The following is a 22,868-nucleotide window of genomic DNA, read 5'->3' as shown; positions in this document are numbered from 1 at the left end:
ACCCCAGGGCTCAGAATATGCAGCAGGTCTCTCCTGGAACTACCTTATGGCCCTGAAGGTAATTTATTATTATTTTTTAAAGGGTGTAAGGGCTGGTTTGCAGATCACCAGAGCAAAACTGTTTCACACCGTTCAACACTGAGAGAAACAGGACACTTGTTCCATGACCCCAAGTTGTGTCACACTGGTGAGGGGTGGGAAGTTGGAGGCCAAAAATCTTTTCCAAACTGATGAACCTCGGAGGCCAGAAAGTGCCAAAGTGGATACAAAGTCTGTGCTGCCTTTCAGGAATATTCCTTAGGGCAGCTCCTAATGCTGCACTCCTCCCTTTCACCTGACCCAGACACCAGTGCTGAACCTTAACCCCTGCCCAGCTTCTCTCAGCAGGGCTAGCTCTTTATTTGAGTTACCATCTCTGGGGTGACACTGACACCTCTGCTGATGTTTAATCAGCTGGCAGCACTTCACTGATGGCACCAAAACCACAACCGCTACTTATGTCAGCATCCAGGTCAGTGGTACTTTTGGACTGCATCTCCTAGACCCAGATGGAGAGAGAGCTCAGCATCCTTACAGCTGGATCTATTCTGATCCCTAAGAGGAGGAATTCTGCTGCCTTCCTAAGGGAGAGAAGGGAATAGCGCTGGGGGCCACACCTGGTTCAGGGTCCAGCCCTGCCTGACCTCAGAGAGTGTCACTGTCAGAATGAAAGCTCTGCCATCTTTCTTCTTCACTGAAGGTAAAAAACCTTCTGCTACAGAGCTTCCAGCATGTGCATTAACTGAAGGTGGGTCACGATGGAAGGTGATTATCACACTTGGGATCTGAGATTCCTTACAGTTATTCTGTGAGGAGTTGTTAAGTTTCAGTGCCTCTAAATTTTCATATTCTTTCTGAGAAGAAGTAGCAGATAAAATGATGGTCTGACACTTGATTCTGAGGGAATTTTAAACACAACTTAAGACCAGCACAGAAGGGATTTCTGACAAGGGCACGTAGGGACAGGATAAGGGATAACACTTGTCTGATTTTCATTCAGAAAAAAGTGCCTTGTTTTATGTTCAGGCCATCACAGCCTTTTCTATGCTCTGTTATCTAAGAGCATAGCACGTCCAATGAAAATATTCAAAATTTCACACTATCTGCAGGAACAAATGCAAGTACTTTGGAATATTCACTTAGTCATAAAAATAATTTAGAAGTACATTCACTTTCTATGTTAACATTTAGTCAAAACCATAACAAAGCTTGGAAACTATTCCTGTTCTACTGATTATATTGGAGAGGAAGAACTGAGTTTCCTTTCCATCAGAAAACCTCCAAGCCCTGCCCGGTGAGGGGAGAAGAAAGGGAACAGACACGTACTGTGAAAAGTGCACACATTCGATCGATCTTCTCTGGATTCCTGGGCCCTCCATTCTTGTTTAACCTCACCATGAACCTCTCACTGAAAAACAAACAATGGTGAAAAAACAATGAGCTTTTCCTGAACATACTTCAGCAGAAAAATACAGGTACATTTGGGTTCTATTAAAAAAAGATGCAGGGGTTGTTATAATTCCAAAGTCTATAAAACAGTATTCACTGGTCTCTACGAAATTACATAGAATAGTTATAATTTTAATTAATTTGCTACCAATGCTTACAACCTCAGAGACTGCTGAAATGCCACAAAGAAATCCATAAGAAACAGATATTTGATGATTCTTTTAAGATGTCAGTAAGTCAAGAAAATTTCACCAGATGCTTTAATGACATGGTAAAAATCCATCCTTTCAGTAAGAATTTTGTGATGTGTTAAGTGGAGAGCAGGACAATACTAGAACTTCACAATATTACACTGACAGTCACATCACAACAACATAGAGCTACCTTTATCTATCTAATATGTAATTCAATGTTACATACTGTATTTTAAATTTCCAGTAAGATGTAGTCTTGAACTTTCAAAACTGGGTTGTTTTTTTTTTTGGTTTTTAAATTATTATTGCACCTTTAATGAGCATTTCATTTTCATACAGGAGCTGAATGCAATACTGTGTGCCACAAAATCCTGTGCAGACTGTCCCTTGGACAATGGCAGGGAAAAGGGGCTAACAAGTCTTGAGCTGAGCTGTCTGGATGGATTTCATTCATTAACAAAAGCTGTATTGCTTAGTGTGCTTTTAAAGCACCCAAAGAGGGATATTCTGGAGACTCACTTGATGGTCCCTTGAAAGGTTTTCGTCTGTTAATAAGTGGAAATCTTTTAAAATTTGCAATTCATCTTTTCCTTGTTAAAGCCATGGAGAAAATCTGGTTCCTGCCCCCTATTCCAGTGCTTTTCAAGGAATGAAGCAGCCACCACCTCTCTCACCTGCCTATTGATCACCCTTCCCTCAGTCCAGCACCTCTGCAGTAACAAGGTTTACATTCCTTCCTTTAATTTCCTGTCTTCCTTTGAGTCCTCTTGAGCTTGTGTGAATAAATAATTAAAGAGACTTTGAGTCAACTGCAGTACTTGAGAACTGTGGAACAGGAAGAGGCATTTGGCCAAAGGAGAACCACAGGAGGCAGAGTGAAAGGGCAGCAGTGCCAAGAGGCCACCCCAAAGGACCAAGCCAGCTCCAGTTCTCCCTCTTTTCCTTGCACATCACCTCTCCTAAACTTGTGGGTTTTTTTCCCATCTCCAGTATTCCTCTAATCTTTGATAATACAACTGATCAGGAACAATTTACTATTATTCTGCTATTCTGTTATTATTCTGCTAAGGTCTCATTGGTGCTGATACTCTCAGGATCCCTGGAATGGTCCCTGGGATAGGACTGGAACCTTTTTACACTGGTGACCCACATTATGAACTAATAATTCAGCTGCTTCTCATTTTACAACCGTAAATTTATTTCTATGTCAAAGCAAATCTGGAAGAATAACCCTGTTTCCAATGACCTGAAAATCCACTGCCTTCATCTATCACTGCAGGTCTGTTTCTAGACAAAAATACACACATTTAGGGTCAAGAAACTCAGTGGGAATTCAGCATCTTAATTTCTTCTTTTAAGAGCTATGCCCTTGGAAAAAATTGAGTCTCCAGTGTGAATTTTCCTCAAGCTTATCTTCTGCACAACGACAAGAGCACGCACAGAATCTAGGAAACATTAGTTTAGTAAAACTCAAGAATAAGAAATCTCAAACCTCAATAAACTCCATGTGGAAATTAATTAAAACCCCAGTAGTTATAACTGCCAAATGAGTGGTGGAAATGAAGCATGGGAGGTACTGAGATGCAATCTGACTGCTTGATCCTACTGCTGCCCAAAACCAAAAAACCCACAAAACACCCACAACCAAAACCAACAACCCAATAAAAGTTTTCAGCTATTCTGAATATACACCAAAATCAGTTCTTTTGCAGAAAATTGGAGATAAATGCATCAAAATGGAGAAAAAAATTTAACATTTTCCCCTGCTGAGCTCAGACCTAAGTCGTGCCACATCAGAAGCTGTATCTTAAACAAAAGCTTATTTATTCCTCTTACTCCTATATGCTATAACCAAGCTCCAATTACTCTAATTGCAGCATCTCCTCCTGTGCTAATTCACGTCATAGTGAAACCATCTTTTGTGCAGCACTAAGCCAGAGTTTACAATCACTCTCATGATTAATAATTGCTACAGCTACTCAAATAGAAGAACCAGTGCTCTGACAAGCAAAGTCAAACAGCTTCTTGTTCATTCACTTGAAAAGGAGGAAAAATGAAAGGAGTGTAGTGTCCCCCTTCTTGGCTTCCCCAAAGTGACTAAAAAGCAGGACCATACTGAACTCTGCAGAAAGGAAGGAAGCCATCAATGGTTTGGGATGTGACATTTTCAGTATGAAAAAGGAGACAAACAGGGACAAAATTGCTGTTGGGTGAGCAGGAGTGGCACTGTGCTCACACACAGGGAGGTTTTGTTGTTGAGGTTTATTTGTGATGTTCTTTGCACAATGTGTGAAGATGACATTAAAAGGAAAGGGATGGCAAAGAGCTTGGACTGGACTGGTGAGCCCCTTGTGTTCCTTCATGGGCACATTTCATTACTGGGGGTGTTTCAAAATCCTAACTAAGCATCAGTTAGGGAATGTAGGTACAGCTTTAATAAATGCATAATGCCAAAGCTGTGGAGGTCTGCAGAGAGGCTACAGATCAATTTTCTGTTTGAATTGGAGACTGGTGATAAAGAACATGGACTAAAAAAAATTAATACTTTAACTAAGTATAGGAGATTGGTTTCTTTCCTGAAGCAGGGACAGCAGCACATCAGGGCTTCATTCTCCTTAGGCAGAAACCTCACATCTTATACCCCTCCCTTGCTTTAAATGGTCCAGCAGCTACTTCTCCCAGAAACAAAACCTCCTTCATCCTCTCCATTCTAATGTCCCTCTGATAGGAAAAATGTATAAATGCTCCCTAATTTTTCTTATTTTCCTCAGTGCTTCTTATTTCCAGAGCAAACTGGGGGAATGCTGAAAACCTCCAATATTATGAAAAATACCTGAGTCCTTTCTCAAAAGCTGTATTTAATTGTGTTTTCAGAATTTAGCATGTGGCCAACCCCTTCTAAGAACACAGGTTATTTTAAAAATATGTATTGGTCCATGACACATGTAGAAGCACTCAGGGAAAGGAGTAAGGTGGTAGCAGAAGAGATCATATAACAACTTGATGTGTCCGTAGGTTTCTTTCTGACACTTTTAGTATCATGTAAAACCTTACCTGCATGCAAAATACAAACTCAGGAACAAAAATCTAAAATTGCTGACCCAGAAGCCAGAAGTTTGCAGGAATAAGCTACAAGCAGCCAGAACAGTTCATCTCCTTTCAGCCCTACTGGTTAAAAAATAAATTATAAGCATTATATACTATTTAATTTCTCCCCCACCTCTGCCCCTGAAAAGTCTCTAGTCTCTTCTTTAAAGAACGTTAACATGCCTGGCAATAATTCTAGAGTAACCTTTGAGCTGACACATGAGTACCATAAACATTTGAAGATGCTCCTGTAAAAGCACCATATTTTATCCCAGGTAAATCTCAAGAACCAGCTCCACACAGGCCATCCAGGAGAGAGCCTAGGATGAGCTGGTCACTCTATGGCAACTGAACCTTGTTAGCATTTCCCTTCAAAATATCCTGGTCTTGCTATGCAAGACCATATTTTGGGCACTTTACTCCACCAGTGCCATCAAATACTGCAATCTTCCTGCCTCTGTGTGTACAAGTTCTACAAAGACAATATGTTAACTAAATGAATGGAATTATGTTAGGAATTACTGGTATAGGATCAAGGCATTTTCTTAAAGCTGCAAAAAAAGGAGCTTGTTTCAAACCAGGAATTAAGGTAGGAGAGAAACACCATGAAAAAGATCCCTGGGGCTTGGTGTGGGAAAGGGAGAGAAAACGGAACCACAGTCTCAAAACCTTACCGTTTGGACAAGCTAATGTTTGCATGGTTAAACTCGAGAAGCTGTTCCTGTATCAAAGAAGAAGTTCACTGACCCAACAGACCAGAAGTTTTAAAACCCCAGGGCATTAGCCAGTTTTCCAGAAAGCAATTACTGCTCCCCACCATCCTATTTGGAGGCTGAGGGAAAGCTGGGCTCTACTGTCCTGGCTTTCCATTTGTGCTGCACCCTGCAGTACAGTTAATGATAACCACATGAGGCTTCTCATATTGGCTTGCACAACTTCACACACGAAAAAAATAGACTTTTATTTTCATTCCATTGGCATTTGGAAATTTGTCCAAACCTCTTGAGTTTGTCAACTGCAAGAACATTACCACAGTCAGTGATTGAAACGGTCACATCAGGACAGCACTGCAGCGTGATGCTTTTGAGAACACTCTGTAGGAACTTTCTAAAAAGGAAAAAAGCCTCACTTCAGGCCTTCTGAACTTTATTTCATGAGCATGGTCTCATGTTCATGAAGAAACCACACACCTATATCGACATTTCAGTAATTTCCCATTGGGAAAAATAATGGGTTTTACTCTTGAAAGATGATTTAAGCAGTAGGAGTATCCTCTGAAAAAGCTTTTCAAGTTTATTTTCTGTTCAGCATTATTCTCTTTCAGAGTTGCTAATTTTTGCTCATCCTCTTGGAAAAAAATCTAGGTCTCTTACAGCTGCTGTAAAACTGACCTAATAACAAAATCTCCCAGAGCTCCACAGAACGAGTCTCCACTCTCAGTGTGAGTGCAACAGGAAGCCAGAGCATATGTACAGAATGGACCCGTGTCTGTGAAAAACTCAATTCCCACTTCCAGTGTAAACCAAGGGCATCTCCCAGATCCCAGCAGTGTTTGAGCAATCCATCATCCACAGCGGTCACTGCCGGGCCCCGGAGACAGCAGCTGAACTTTCAGTTTGCTCACGGTCTCAACAGTGACTCATGGACTATTTAAAAATCTTCCTTTTCAGACGAGTGCTCACAGAGTGTGTTTGGTTTTTCCCCTTTTCTTTTGTTGGGGGGAGGCAGGAGAGTTCTTTCCCGAGCTGTCTTATCCAGCAGCTCTGCAATAACCCCGGCTCTCACAAACAACTGAGGCACAGTACACTGCTTTGGTTTATGGAGTGTATTTTATAAAGACATCTTAGAAAAAAGAACACTGAATCTGTGAGGGAAATGAATCTGGCCCTGAGAAAACGGCTCCAAGCAACAGTTTGCTTCCCAGCAAATTCAGGCTTAATGCTCATGAATTATTAAATTACCACATCGGTGAGAAGCCCTGGGGGAGGATTACAGAGCTTACAGTAAGACTGTTACTGCAAACACTGGGTTACCATGGAAACAGAAAATAGTGAAAATAACTACCTGTCATTTCTCTTGCCACATTCAAGGGAAAACCACCACAATGTTAAAGTGTTATTGAGGCTTGCAGGGGAAAGGGAGCTAAGCACCAATTACATTCTCCTTGACTTCTCATGACTCTGCCACACTTGAACATTTGACACCATCATGAGGATTTTTCTGTTATTTCCATCATGAAAGGTATATATTTTTGTTCCTGAAAGGAATTCTGACAATTAGAAAAGGCTTCTATTAAAAGATAGAGAGAGAGACTTTAATCATGTAGTGTGATTCCACAGTGCCAGTGATTTTAACTAATGGAAGGCCAGGCAGAGTGACCCTGCCAGGTGGCAGGTGAGGGGAGCTTTGCAGGGAAGACTTCTCATTTTGGATTATACTGGTATTTTGTAGAATAAGGATTTTATCACCAGCTCTACCCTGGGAGAAGCTAATGGTTCTGAGGTCTGATACAGCAGCTGTCACATTTAATTCTTGCTCCACAAGAACTTTGCACATGACAATTTCTGTCAGGAACACAGAACTGGCTTTTGAGGGGGAATTTTGCCACAGAAAGAGCTCAGGCGTAATGAGAGGATTCCATACACTAGGCCTTCCTACAAACAGAAAATGACTTGGAAGTGTTTTCTCTGAGCTCACTTAGGCATTTAAACAACACAGATTTCCCTGCTGCCCCTCAAGTGAGCAGAATTTCTTCCAGCTGTGTGTGTTCACAACATTGTCATTCCTCCCAAGCAGGAAAAGGGAAGAGGTTCCAATGCCTGCAATTCATTGATTTCTCCCTGTTAACAACTAAAAAATCAAAATAACCCTGGAGAAAACTCTACATCCCTGCTTATTTGTATGTCATATTTGATCTCCAACCCAAAAAGCCCCCACTTGTGGGGGAAGGAGGATGGTGGTGGTGAGATACACAAAATAAGATGGATATTTTTAAAAACTCCTGCTTTGGAATATCTACCTATTAATAATTCCATAGGAACTGTGAAAAATAGTCATTTTGTAGAAAAGAATTAACATCTCTAATAACACCACTTACATCTCTTACAGCAACTTCCATATACAAATCCAGATAGTAGCAGTTTGTTTTGCATACACTAATAACAAGACAGGATAAACAGGAAAACTAAGCAAATGCAGATTCCAGAGAGAGATCCCAGGAATGAAAATCAGCTGAAGCAACCAACAGGGAAAATGAAAATACATTGCTCCTCCTCTGTCCTTTTCTAAAAATCTACCCAAAAACCTTATTAGATACTCCACAGGTTTTGTCTTCAGTGATGACAAAACGTTTGTTTTTCAAGAGTTCTATATTCCAGCAGAAAGGCTCTTTGTTCCAGTATGAGTGCAGCAGACTTCAGAGACACACAGATTTTCCATGGTCACTGCAGTGACCAGGACAAGGCCATTGCTGTGGGCAGCAATATTCCTTAATGTTTGCTGAGGTTTTGAGGAAGTTCACTTGAGCATGATGAAAAAGTCCTGCTGCTACCATTACTATTGCAAATGAATTATCTATTGCAGAAAACTCAGAAAAAAACTTCCCTTGAAATATGAAGCCACACCAAACTAAAGAACAGGAGGAGCTGATGGAGGATTAGCTATCCTAACAGATCAGATTGCTAAAAGACAGCTAAAAATTGAAAGATGGGTTTTTTCATGACTAAGCAGAAGAAAGAACTCATTAGTTGGTAAGGTTAATCCCTGGGAAAATTTTCTGAATATTAAAGAAAAAAAAATCAGAGTGATACAAAGTTTTGTTTTTTTTACCAGCAGACAAATCGTTATATTGACAGTGAATGAGATAACTTTTCTATTTTAAAATCGTTATGCTATTAAAAAGATAACAAAAGGAAAATTCAGTGCATATTGCACAATAAAAGTAAAATATAATTGCTTCCTTACATAGCAACTGGCAATAAAAGAACATGATAATATTTTAAAGCAATTAACGGGGGATAAATGCCCACACATTGTCCCAGCACTCCCAGAGCCATTACTTGAGAGAGAAACAATACAGAAAAAGGATCTTCAGGTCAGTCCCATATCATGGAAGAGAATGAAGTCAAACTGGTTTGACACAGTTTTTCCTGAGGATCCTTCCACATTAATTAACAATTTCTCTTTCAGCTGTTCAACTTCAACCATATTTATCTACCCAGTGACCCTTCTCTCATTTTTCTGACCTTATTAATGCCAGTCTTACTCTTTTTTATTTCACCTGCCCCCCTCTCTCCACTGCCAGCTGCCAAACCTCCCTCTGCCCAAGCAGAGTCTGCTGCCTAGAACATGTACAAGTTCTACAGCCCTGGTTTGGGCAGGTGTTCCTGCATCAAGGCTGCTGATCCTCCACATCAGAGCCTTGAGAGGACTCAAACCCCCTCTTGGACAGGACTTGTGGGAAATTTGCCATCACAAGTTGGCTCAGTGTTTGAAATGGAAGCTCCTGAGAGTGGTAACTGTCTGCATTAGCAAGTGCTACAGGAAAATTATTCAAGATGGCATGTGTAAGCGCAATGTAATTTTAGCTACACTGTTCCTGTTAACATTTTTTAGAAGCTGATATACATTCCTATTGACAGTTTAAAAGTAAAAAAGAAACATGACTAAATGATGATAACCATGGAGCTAATGGCCATCATCAAACACAAACAGAGATGAGGGATTCCTGTCAAATTTGTCAAGGTAACCTTCAGCAGCTTGGTATAGATTTGTATTCTGATGTCTGAATTGAGAATACTGTGTCTCAAAAACTCCTACTACAGAAAGAGTGAAAATCAAATCCCCTACAAATTCATCATTTCTAAATCCAGTATTTCCAAAAGGTGCATTTCATCCTGCTCTACCTAAACACTGGCACGAATATTTTCTTTTTATATCCTCCCCCTGCCACTAAAGTGCAGTATTGTGATTTCTACAGGACCAGGTTGTACAAGCAACTTGAGAAAACATCTAGCACTCACCCACTGGTTAAACCAAACCCAGTGTGGTCATGCCCCAGAAGTTTACTTGTAAACAAGGATACATTTAAATTGATAACAATGTTCTCTAATATTTTTACACCTTTAGTACCTTGAACTGTTTACACATTTCTCTGCTGATTTTTAGCAGAGAAAATCATTTGGTTGGAAAGTGTCCCAAGATCCAGAGGTGAGTTACAAATGGGAAATCATTATCTCCATTACCTGTGCAGCTACCACCAAAGCCCACTGCAGAGCAGTACTAACAGCCAAACATTGCCACTGAACAGGTTTTGACTCAGTCTTGAAAAACAGGGGCAGATGATTTTATGTCAGATGACTTTCCAGCAGCTGAATCCAACTATCCTGCTGAAGACCCAGAGCGGTTTTTTCAGTCCATAATTATGTTTCCAAACCATGTTTCTCTCCCGAAAACTGCTTTGTCAATGGTGCTAAATCCTTAACACAAGACTTGGGACAGACTGTACTGCTCACATTCTCCCCATCATCCACCCACAAACTGAGAACATTTCCACAAAAAACATCTTTCTGTATCACCTATTAGCAAGAGCTTTAAAGAGCAAGCTTATGTTGGTTTTTTTTTTTTTTTTTTTTTTTTGTGGTTTTTTTTTTTTTTTTTTTTTTTTCATTTTGGCTACTGCTTTTAAATTTTAACACTGAAATAGATGTTTCCAAATCAAACTCCTAGCCTGTGTTGCAGTGGTTGCAATCCTGTCTCACCCCAAATACGTGGCAGATATTTAAAACAGACACTGCAGAGAACACCTGGTCTGTCAACAAAAGGTTTGAACAGTTTCTGTAGGAGAAATGCCCACGTGGACTTCCTCAGTGACTCCCATCACCAGCACCATGGGCTCTCAGCACATCTCCCAATCCCCCAGTCACGAGGAGGTCGTTGCTAAAATGGGAATGGCAAAGGCTCAGTAAGTAGGAGGAGGCAGGTGGAGGAGTTACTAGCAGAAATATGCACAACACCATTCTCCATGCATAATTACTGCTTAGGCCCCCAGATCTTCAAATTCAATCATATCAGAGTTTCTCTTTTGTTCTGTTCACTCTCCATAATTAAGGATATTTCTAGATGACAAGAAAAATTTAAATGCCAGTGGTGTGTAAAATACGGTAACTGGTTGAAGATGCAGGCAGAAAGAAAAACATTCACGTTTAAACATAAACTTTATGAAGAAATAATAAGATGGAAATTTATTTATCCTTTTCCATACTCAAAAGGATGAGAAAATTGGGATGATCCAGCCTGGAAAAGAGAAGGCTTCAGAGTAACCTAGCTGCCCCTTCCAGAACTTGAAAGGATGCTACAGGAAAGATGGAGAGAGACTCTTTACAAGGGCTGTAGCGAGAGGACAAGAGGGAATGGCTTTACACTGAAAGCGGGTTTAGATGAGATATCAGGAATAAATTCTCCCCTGTGGGAATGGAGGGGTCCTGGCACAGGGTGCCCAGAGAAGCTGTGGCTGCCCCTGGATCCCTGGGAGTGTCTGAGGCCAGGTTGGACAGGGCTTGGAGCAGTCTGGGATAGTGGAAGGTGTCTCTGTCCATGGTGGGGGGTGGAATGAGATGGCCTTTAAGATCCTTTCCAACCCAAACCATTCTGGGATTCTATGACAGTTAGTGGACTTATCAAGCTTATTTTCAGAAAAAGAAACCCTGCTATCATACTTCTGAATGTGTAATTTTTTAAAGTTATGCATAATGCCATGCATTTCCCAGAAAAAAAGAGTTATTACATAGGTATCTAAACTTCACTGCTTTACTGAATTTATTTTCACCCATCAAAATCATGCTAAAATGTCAAAAATGTAAATATATCTCCTATTTGTTGCATCTTTCTAGCACAAATAACACTGCATCCCTTTATCTACGAGTTTCCAGCTCCTTTAGAACAGTTTCATCCAGCCTGTATCTCTTTATTGTATCAAGTTTAATACTTTCTTCTGTTGAGGCAGGAGGTGCATTCCCATACAACCAAACAAAATTAGTTGGCTCTGATATGATTTGTTCTTTGCAAATCTATGTTGACTTTTACTTATCATCCTGTTAGCTTCTTAGTGCTAACAAGTAGTTTATTTGTTCCACAACTTCTTGCATTTGTCATCAGATTGCAGCTGACCTTCTTAGGGAGATTGAGGCAAAAGAGCCATTAAATACTCCAGCTATCTTGGAAACATCTGCTCATGGCTTAATGCCCCCTCTAATCTGTTCAGTTATTTCTTGATTTTGTAAAAAAAAAGCTTTTTTTGCTGGTAAAGCATTATCGAATTATTCTTTTTTTATTGTTCTTGATGCCCTTTGCTAGTTGTATTTTTTCTACAAGTTTCTGTCTATTCCCATCCCTGGTTGTGCAATTTCATTTGTCCTTTTTTATACTGCCTTTCTGCCTCCATTTCACCACAGAACATGATTCAGACTGTTGTTCCCATATATTTAATCTTTCCTTCATACTGAAACAATTTGCTTTTGTGCTTTTCAACAGTATCATTCAGAAACAGACAACTCTCAAATGTCTTTTCTTCATATCAGTTTACCTATCTCTGATCATTATTGACATCTTCCTTACTGAGTTTATCATCTTTACAGTAACATTTTCTTTGCTGCCTTTTTGATGTTCTGCTCAACTTGATCACTCCATGCTCATTCATCCCAAGGTATGTCTCACAATGGGGTATAATTATTGGCTATAATCCAAACTGGATCAATTACCACATCATTTTCCAGTAACTTCCACCTCGCAAACAAACTGAGGTGTTAAAGATGAGTCACAAAGTTGCTAGACTAGTGGCTTTTGTATGCAAGAAAAAAAGAAATCCCAAATACTTAAAAACAGACAAATAAGCTTTAATTCCTTTTTATTTGAGCCTTCAAGTTCTATTTACTTACAATTACTGCTTTTTATATTTCTGTCAGACAAAAAATGAAGTAACTCTTTCCTTGTGTTTACCTCTAGGTCTGACCCCTTTGATGGCAGTGCTGTTATTCCTGCTCTCCACAGCTCCCTACTGTCATCCTCTGCCTGCTCCTCCTTTGCTGACAACCATTAAACACAGGAACATTTTTGTATTCAGAACCTGGGAACCATTCAAATGGTATTTCAGCTGCTGCTCCAACCTTCTGATTGCTGATCCACACCTGGTGCACACTGTTACTTCAGCCCTTGAAAAACACTGGAACTTTGAGCAATTCTCACTGGGAAATAACTCTTGGCACCAGCAGGTTCAGGGAGGTTTGTAATCTAGCACATGTCCAAGGCAGTAATGCTGAAAGCCACTCAGCCTCCAGCATGAGCTGCTTGGGTAAGAAATTTATCAACCTCCAACCATTTCAGAAGTCAATTTTTCCCTTTCATTTAGAGTGCAGTGTGCACAAGCCTTGCTTGGGTTTTTTACCTTAATGTACTATTTCCCAAGGGGAAAGAAAACGTTTTAAAGTTGATATAAAAACATCATTCTAAATTTGTAGCAATGTGTTTGTCTATTTTCTGGTTTCTTCTCCAAAAAAGATCACAGCCTCATTACACATTTCTTCCCCAGCAGTCTTTGGGATGTCAGAAAATGTAAAAATTATGCTGTTTTCACTACAGCAGACCACTGATGCTTAATGAAAGGAGCTAAGTAATAACAATTGTTTGCAGCAAAAAGCATTATATATATATTTAAATTTGCCTGGACCACTCTTTGTGCTTTTTCTCATTATAACTATAACTTCCCTTTTTTTTAATCACTGGCAAAACCCTTTCTTTAAGGCTCTCCACTCAGTGTTTACATACAAACTGCAGCCCAAGATAATTCATCTCCTTTCAAAGCAATTTCTGCTGGCAACAGCACCTGTCCACCTGTCCTTTCCTCTTCCTGACAGCTTTTCTCATCTAAACTACTTAATATTTTGCTGCTTTGCAAAAGGAACTAGTTGGGTGTATTTTTTTGGTTTTTGGTTTTCCATTTTCACCTTCCCCTCTTAATAGCTATTTCCTGGCCATTCTCTCAAGAGAGGAATCAGAGGCACATCCTAAACTACATCAACTGGAGTGTCCAAAGAGCTGCAGAGATGGGAAGGGCCTGGAGGGGAAGCCTTTAGAGGAGCAGCTGAGGGCCCTTGGTTTGTGCAGCCTGGAGAGATTGAGGGGAGACCTCATTGGGGCCTTCAGCATCCTCCCAAGGGGCAGGAGAGGGGACCAGTCTCTGCTCTCTGTGCCCAGGGAACGGCTGGAGCTGTGTCAGGGGAAGTTTAAGCTGAGGGAATCCCATCAAGTCATCAGAGCTTTCTAATACAGATCAATTTTTAGTGGGATGTACTCTGAAAAGACACAAAACTGTTCTCACTTACTCTGAGCTTTCTTCTGAAGAGAGGAAAGAAAAATCTGTGGCTCTTCCCTCAGTTGGAAACAAATCTAAATCTAATTGCTGAAAACTAGGAGAGTTTTGACTATGGCAGCAAGTGACTGTCAGGATATGCTTTTACCAAAACTCAGAACATCACACAAACATGGTCAGATCAGACCAAGCTGCATTTGCTAAACTTTCAAGACAAAATAAATGCTGCAATGCTCTTCTACATACTCTGATGTTTCCAAAACACACGTCTGTAAGAGAAAATGCCAGCCCATCTCATGTTTGCTAACACTGGTACAAATTAGTTCAATAAACTGAGAGCACAGACACAGGGATGAATGTTAAAGAGTTTATGTTGACAGCAATACAGTGAAGAGAAAAAGCTATTTTGTGACAGGCCTGGAAGGCAAGGAGTGGAGAGTTAGAGGCACACAGCAGCCCCTTCTCAAATCAGCCCCACAGCCTGGCCCTGTCATTATTTGTGCTTCTTAACCAACAGCCCCAAGGAGGAAGCTAGGAAATCTTCAGTAATGTCTGGAGGCAAAATCAGAAAACTAAAAAATTCAATCATTCTGTGCCTTTAATGCTTCACTAAATTTCCTATGCAAAGACCAGTACTTGTGACATTCCCACATAAGGACTACAGGGCCAGCAACTCATGATTTACCAGCTCTGTCCTTCCAGCTGGGCCACAAGAACACACCACATGTTCATCTCCAATATATTTGCTGTGCTCGCAACTCTTTTCCAAGGAAGCTTTTTAGCAATTTGACACATTCCTACCTGATCTGTTTGCCTTCCCGGACATCGTACAAAGAAAAAAAGACGTCTGTGTCCTCTCCAATGGTGTTGTAGGTGAAGCTCTTCAGGCTGAGAAAGAAGTGATGAGGCACTGGCATCCGACAGGCTTCCCCGTGCCGCTGACGGATCGTGTCCACCTGATTCAAACCAGGGAGAACCATTGGCACTTCTATAAATTCTGTATATTTCTATACGTGCTTCTAAATAAAGAACACCCAACCAACTTGACCATTTTAATTGAGATTTTGCTCTCCTCTCGCCATCAAGTAAAAGCTTAATCTCAAATATATTCTGCCTCAGAGATAGGTGCTAGATTAAGCTTTCTGCCTCTATTTTTAATGCTCCTAATTTGAATAGATTGATGAAACTGTGATAAGTGGATACAAAACAAATGGTTTATGCATTGGAAATCTGATTTTATCAAGTAAACCGAGTCAATCCTATTTCTCAAATTTTGCCTTGATTCTGGTACTGAAAATGAATTGTAAGATGGTACTGGGGTCGTTCCTGATGATTTCCATTTAAAGCAGACAGACTTCAAAGCATTTTTAGTAACATTTGTTAAATTATTTCTTTTGAGCAGCTGCAATTCACTTATGGAGGCCATTTATGTGACCATTAGTATGAGGGCAGTGACTGTCCCCCTGTCCTGGGCACTGCGGGAGCCACAACCTTGAATCCTGGGGTTTGAACCCCTCACTCCAAGGAAGAGCTGAGGGGATGGAGCCTCTCCAGAGAAGGGAATGGAGCTGGGGAAGGGTCTGGAGCACAGGTCTGGTGAGGAGCATCTGAGGGAGCAGAGGAGACTCAGCCTGGAGAAAAGGAGGCTCAGGACATTATTGCCCTGTGCAACTCCCTGAAAGGAGGTTGTTGCCAGGTGGGGGTTGATCTTTCTCTCAAGGAACAAGGAACAGGGTAATAGAAAATGGTCTCAGGTTGTGCCAGGGAGGTTTAGATTGGATATTCGGGAAAAATTCTTCACTGAAAGGGTTGTCAAGCACTGGAACAGGCTGTTCAGGGATGTGGTGGAGATCTAAAGGATGTGTAGATGTGGCACTCAGGGATAGTTTAGTGGTGGGCTTGGCAGTGCTGGGGGAACATTTGGACTCCATCTTAAGGGCATTTTCCACTCAAAAACAATCCATGACTTAGAACCAGGCTTAACAGGCCAGTTAATCCTGCAGGTATAAAAAAACTTAACATGGGTTGATAACATGAGTAACCAATCAAGTCAAATAGTAGAAAAGTTTACATTTTGACTCAACATATCAAGACCTATTTACAGCAGTGAATGCTGGGGTGGCCAAAGAAAAAAACAGTGTAAGTAACTGTATGCTTTTAGTTTGTACAACCCTTTGCATCCATTCATGATGATCTTAATAAACAGGTTGCATAGGTATCATAAATTCATTATGCTCATAACCCCTGAATGCATGGATAGGTAGATTCTAACAAAAAAAATCTTAAAATTTCCAGACTTACAATTCAGATTTGTACTAGTTTAAAAGAAATGTTGTTCTGGATATTAAATTAAATCCAAGGAAATTGTCATTCTTTAAAGACACGTACCTGTGGAAGCCCAGATCTCTGCAAAGATCAAAGCCACATTCCATGACCAGGATTGGATTATATTAGTACAAAGAGGATGTGTGGAACAGAAGCCACAAAGCCACGTGTTAACAGGTAGAGAGGAGAGTCACATGGGCAGAGTGAGGCTTTTGATCTCACTACACAATTTTATCTTTTAAGAACAACAGTTACGAGCTCAGGAAAAGAGACCTAAATGGAATTTGAAGCAGGACCTTAGTGACTTGAATACTTGGGAATCTTCTGAGGAAGTGTTCCATTGGTAAGGACTTACACAGTAATCTCCATCATACCTTTACCTACATTACCAAGAACTTAAAGACAACAAAAAATTCAAATATGGATGGTATTTACCTGTGATGTGCTCTGCTGGACACTGTGTCTACTTGACAAATGCTGTGGAGATACAAAACAGGAAAATTTAAACCTTTTTGAAAGTAAGAATTATTTACATTACATTTATGTAGCATTAGACCAGTAATTCTAAAATATGACTTTCAAAATGATTGACAACTTTCCATGCCTTTTTTTCTTGGTGTATCATCACTCACAAGACCACCTGCTTTCCTAAAGGCTTTCTTCAGTTAAGTTGTTTCTTTACCTAACTGTTTGAATTTACAGGAAGTATTTACCTTAGCTTTTAAGGTGAATGGCTGTCACAAGTTAAGCAGAATTTCAAAAAGAAATGCTATTACAGTGTTGGAAAATTACATTATTCTGTATAAACTCTGTCTTCTCTTGCTAAATGGGAAGATACCTCACCACTAATCCTCATCTCCTGCTATGCTGTCTGTGAAAAGGTGCATTTGTTAAAAAACACAGGCATCTAGAAAGAAAGATGGATTTTAGACGTTGTTAAAACTTTTTGCTCTAATAAGAAAATGAAATCCTGAAAATTGGTTAAAGACTCTTCTACAGTTTCAGCTGCCCAACACCTATAAAGAAGAATCAGTATAAAGAGCTACATGTCAAAAATCTCAGAGGATGATGCTGTATTTAAAGCCTTTTATGTAGAAGGAGATGTTATAATCAGAAAATGGACTGCAAGACTCACTGAAACCATTTAATCTCCAAAGGGAGATTTAAATACTAATCTAAATTGAAAAGGTTTTAGGGAGCTTTAAAAAAACATTAATGATTCTGCCATGCCTTTCACTGCACATCATCTTAACATTAGCATTTTAAACTGAAATATTAACATTGACACTACCACATATTATTAAACATCCTCTTCATTTGCCCCACCTCTCTCCTTCTATTACAAACCCAACATCTTATTCTGACAAAACATTTACAGTCTGTATCAGAATTAGCAGATCAACAAACATGAGGCTTCAAAGGAGGTGAAAGTAAAGGACTGTCCACAAAATGTATTTGGCAATACTCTTAAACTATGACACCATCTTTCACACAGAACACAAATAATAATTCTTACCACAAAAGGAGAGAGACCCTTCATAATGAGAATAAACCAAGGAAATACTGGGGTACTGAGGGAGCTGGCAGAAGTGCTCACTGAACCACTTTCAATCCCTCCCCAACAGTCCTGGTTAACTGGAGAGGTCCCAGCTGAACACAAGTCAGCAGCAGGCCCAGCTGGCCAAGGACGCCCCTGTACTCGACACTGGTGAAGCCACATCTCAAATCCTGTGTTCAGGTTAGGACCCCTCACTGCTGGATCAGCTATTAGGGAAAATTTTGTCACCCAAAGTGTTGTCAAGCATTGGAACAGGCTGCCCAGGACAGTGGTGGAGTCCCCACCCTGGAGCTGTGCCACATGGGGACAGGGGCTGGTGGGGCCCTGGCAGTGCTGGGGAATGGTTGAGCTCAATGATCTTAAAGGTCTCCTCCAACCTAAACAATTCTGTGATTCTAAATGACATATTTTGACACCTGTTTACGTTCACAGTTACAAAAATGTCCTCCTTCACACTCTCAGTAGAAAAATAATGATCTCCAGCTCCATTGTTTGTCTAACTATTGCATCACCTTCTGAATGTTAAAAGCCTCCAAGCTGGCTGAGTCGCTTATTTAATCTTTTTATCACCTGCAACCACTCAGAAAGAGCTGGCATAGAAATGACCAGTTATTTAAGCTATTCAAGGTGTCCTGTCTTCTTTTGATTAATCTCTAAATCCAAGCAAGAAAGTGAGACACTCAAGCAACACAAATATGAGAGGTGGTCTGAGGAGATTCCTCAGCAAACACTGCTGCTTACAGAGTGTACACTGAAGTAAATCTGTAACAATAAGTGGTAAAAACCTAAAGTTTTAAATTTTTCCACAACTAAAAGATTAGATTTGACTAACTCTCTGCTTTCATGCTTCAGGATCACATTATAACAATACAATCACTGACTGAGTTAATTTATGTGCCCTTGCCTCTGGCCGGGCAAAGTGCCCAGAGGGTACATGCCATTTTTGGGTACTTGGATGGGAACATGACTGAAAATAGCCAAAATGGATTTATATGGGGGACATTATGCTGGATCAAGTGATTCCCCTGAGGTAGAATAACCAAATCAGTAGATGATGGAACATTAGTGGCTGCTGTCTCTCCCTAGCTCAGCAAGGCGCTCTCCCACAGCATTCCTGTACTCAAGCTGTAAAGTTACACCTGCATGGGCAGACTAAACTGTTTGATCAAAAAACCCAACAGCAGGATTTTCAGGCTCCAAAGGTAGTGGATGATGGTATGTATTCTTCAGGGGTCTGTCCTGAGACCCATGTGGTCTTAAATTCCCAGATGATCCTAAAATGGGGGCAGCAGACTGGCAGGGTCCTACTAAAGGAAGCCAAACAAGTCAGGGGAGCACTCAGGCTGCAGGGACATTTAACAATTTATTGTTTCTGTTATCAGGAGCCAGTACACTGAGAATAACATTTCTTCCTTTTTCCTGAGCACTGAGTAAACTCCAGCTGAAATGCTGCATTCAGCAAAGGCCAGCGAGGCAGCACAAGCTGTTTGAGGAGGATGGAGGGAATGCAGCATTTTGAGTCTAGAGAAGAGAAGGTTTGTAGGTGACCTGTAGCCATGAAGTTCCTAGCACAGAGAGGTAACCAGGCTCTCCACAGAGCTGCACAGCAGATTGGCCAAAATACTGGGGTCATCAACTACAACATGGGATATCCCAATGCTCCAACAAGGAAAAATATAACTCCATCAGGGCAGCTATTAGAACATCAGAACAGGGATCCAATCCTTTCTCTTGAAGAATTTCAACATTCAACCAAAGCACTGAGCAGCCTCAGCTGAATTCAGTATTGACCTTGCATTGAGAGCAGGAAGTTTGTCTGTTTGTCTAGACCTCCCTGATGCCCCTTCCAACTTGAAAAGTCTTCCAAAGTGATATGAAAATAGGACTGTTAAGATATTATCCATCTGCATTCTTAAAAAAAAAAAAAAATAGCTTTACCTTTATTTTTCCCAAAAGATAGTTGTCTGGAAAGGTTGTGCAAACTTGAACAGATACAACGTTCAGTATATCTTTCCTCATCCAAGTGTTTTCTGATGCTTAAACTGATTCTTTTCTATCGTAACCTGGGCCTATTGATTCTTTTCTTATCCATCATTAGGATGAAAGGATTAATTAATTCAGCTTGTGATTCCATTATAACCTCAAATCTCCTCTACAGAACCACCTAAGCTTGTAGTGTTCCAATCTGTGCTTCAGAACTAACAACTGGCTGCAGGAGTTAATATCCTACATTTATGATTCTCCCTGGTATAATACGTTTTTCATATAATTTCTTCAATTTCTCTATATTATTTGGAATTCTGATCCTTCCCTCCACTGAAAGAATCAGAAATACCATTTCAAGCTTTGTGGATTTTGTATCTTTAGTAAGGAGACTCCTTATTTCAGCATCTTAATTAAACGTGAAGGACTACAAAATGGATGATGACTCCAAGAAATTCAGCGAATTCATCCCTCCTCCTATTTAATCAAATTATTGACAACCATTCTCTTTTTTTTTTTTTTCCGAGTCTGGGTTTTCTAATTAGCTCTGTGTTTACATTAATTTCATCTAGAACTGATGACCTTTGGAGAGTTTAAATTAAAACAAACATTTAAAACCTTTATCAAAATCTAAAGATGGCATCAGCTGCTTCTCCTCTATCCACTAGACTTATCTATGTTCTGGAACTTTTAAAAATGGCTTATTCTGTACAAGTTCACACTCACTATTACTCATGTCCTTTCTGCAAGTAATTATCATTTTCTTTTATTATTTTTATTAGTATTTTCCAGCATTTTTTAAAGGGAGAGAATAATTAGCTCGCCCAGCTCTCTCCAGCTCCTCCTTCATCATCTGTTTTTAAGGTGTGAAATTGCCTTGCCCTTTGCTGGTATTCTGGAACTTTCCTCATCTTCTCAATGATTATCACTAACATGATTGATATGGCTTTTCCAAAGATCCCAACTAAAATATACAGAGTTCCAAATCTCCTGGAATTGAAAACTTCTTGATAAAGTTACCACCTTACCGGAGTTTATGGGGCAAGAGAACATTAAGTGCCATGTTATTTTCTTGCCTCATGTGCCAGTTAGTTTTCCCCCAGTGTAAAAACTTTCCTTTAGCTTCCAATTAGTATGAGGTTATTTATACAAAACTGTTTCTCAATACAATTGACCACATTTGCTTGTTATATTTGAATTTGTGCATTGCCTTTCTAATTTTTCTATTTACCCATTTGTGCTATTCAATTATACTTCTCTGTAATTACGGTCTTGTAAACTGGCTCTCTGTAATCTCAATTTTCCTTTCCCTCTAATGCCTGGAGGAAATGGAGAATTCTTAATTTATCCAACTTGGCCTGTTAGTGAGCATCTTAACTTACTGAAAGAGCTGTCAATTCCCCTTACCTCCATTTTCTCATCAAACCTTTTTCTCATGATATCTTATCTACCAATATCAGTTTTCAGTGTTGTTCTTCCTCATTCCTTTCCTAACAATACCTGGTGAGTGAATCCCACCATTCCCAAGTCAGTCTTAGATTGCTTTCCATCTTCATATTCTCATCTGACTTCTTACTGGGCTCTAGAACCCAATATACACAAACCTGTTCCCTCTCAATCGCTTTGTTTTACAAAGAACAACCAAGAAAATCACAACAAAGATTTCATGATCTTCCTGTCTAGTTTGTGTCCAGTTGTTTTCCTTATCTAGTAGAGTTTTGGGTAACTGAATTCTTATTTTCTTGACTATTTCTTGTTAACAATCACATTTACCATTTGAATAAAGAATAAACAGTAATGAGGTGATGGCAGCATTAATTTGAAACTATTTATTTAGGTACTCTATCTTTTTTTATTAGAAACTCTGGTGAACTCCTGTCATTTCTCTCACACAGTTGGAAGAAATGCCTAAGCTGCAGCAGTTACACACAGCTGTGCCTTTCATGAACCCCCTGAACTTGTCCTGAAGACACACAGCCACTTCAATAACTTTATAGAAAAGCTAAACCTAATTAATCACCAGCTTTGAGCATTTCTGATCTGTGAAATGACTTCAGACATTTGTGTCTTGTAACTCTGCCACTAAAATGTCCCACCCAAGTGTTCCTGACATTCTGCAGGACTTTGTGTTCCTAAATGACAAATCCAATCCAGTGGCAACTCCAGCGCTGAGTTTTGTGGCAGAATTCTGGAAACATATTTTCCCACCATTCAAAAGTAATATGTATTTTTAAAAAGTGCTCTGTCATATTTGTTAAAGTCACAAACATTGTCATAGGGAAAGGGCAATTTGCTTTCCTCCAGGAGCAAACAACAATTCCTGACAAATGCTGTGCATCCTGCAGCCACTGGCATTTAGCTTCAGAATGAGTAACGTGGAGAAGCAGGATGTGCAAGACCTCAGAGCACAACAGTTCTGCCAAAGAGATGAACACAGGATCACCCAGCAGTCACAAACACACTTAGAATGAAACATGAGAGCCAAAAAAGAGGCTCAAATTTAACAACTTACAATTTATCAAGAAGAGCAGTGCTAAGTCTAATGACAGAGTAAGAAATGCTCGAATCTGTTGTCACAGAGAGAAAAGTCTGATGTGTTGCCTCACCCACTGTTCTGCTAATGAGTGTTTTCCATGTTACATTTACATCCTACAATCCTGAAAATATAAGAAAGTCATCTGGCTCTCACAACTATTCCCGCAAGATTATTTTACAATGTAAAACGTCACTGCTCATTTGAGAATCCATTAAGTATTTTGTCACAAGTAAGGAGGATTTTCTCCCTGGGTTTTTGTTAAATAATAAAACCAACCCCCAAACTACATTAAAAATAACCCTAAAACAACCCAAGTCACCAACATATCCTTCC

The 22,868-nt window shown here is 40.0% G+C and overlaps 1 protein-coding gene across 1 annotated transcript in view; it reads right to left on the bottom strand.

The window, feature by feature from the left end:
- Positions 1 to 22,868, bottom strand: part of DOCK3 (dedicator of cytokinesis 3) — a gene marked incomplete at its 5' end in the record, with an annotated part of 197,309 nt that overhangs the window by 91,660 nt on the left and 82,781 nt on the right. The window contains 3 exons of the mRNA XM_083869273.1: positions 1,366 to 1,447; positions 14,935 to 15,089; positions 16,894 to 16,935. Of these exons, the coding sequence (XP_083725399.1) occupies positions 1,366 to 1,447; positions 14,935 to 15,089; positions 16,894 to 16,935 (279 nt within the window). The remainder of the gene's footprint in view (positions 1 to 1,365; positions 1,448 to 14,934; positions 15,090 to 16,893; positions 16,936 to 22,868) is intronic.

This window comes from Zosterops lateralis, assembly GCF_965231275.1.
Source record: "Zosterops lateralis genome assembly, chromosome: 11".
Lineage (NCBI taxonomy): Eukaryota > Metazoa > Chordata > Aves > Passeriformes > Zosteropidae > Zosterops > Zosterops lateralis.
This window is presented reverse-complemented; position numbering and strand designations above follow the sequence as displayed.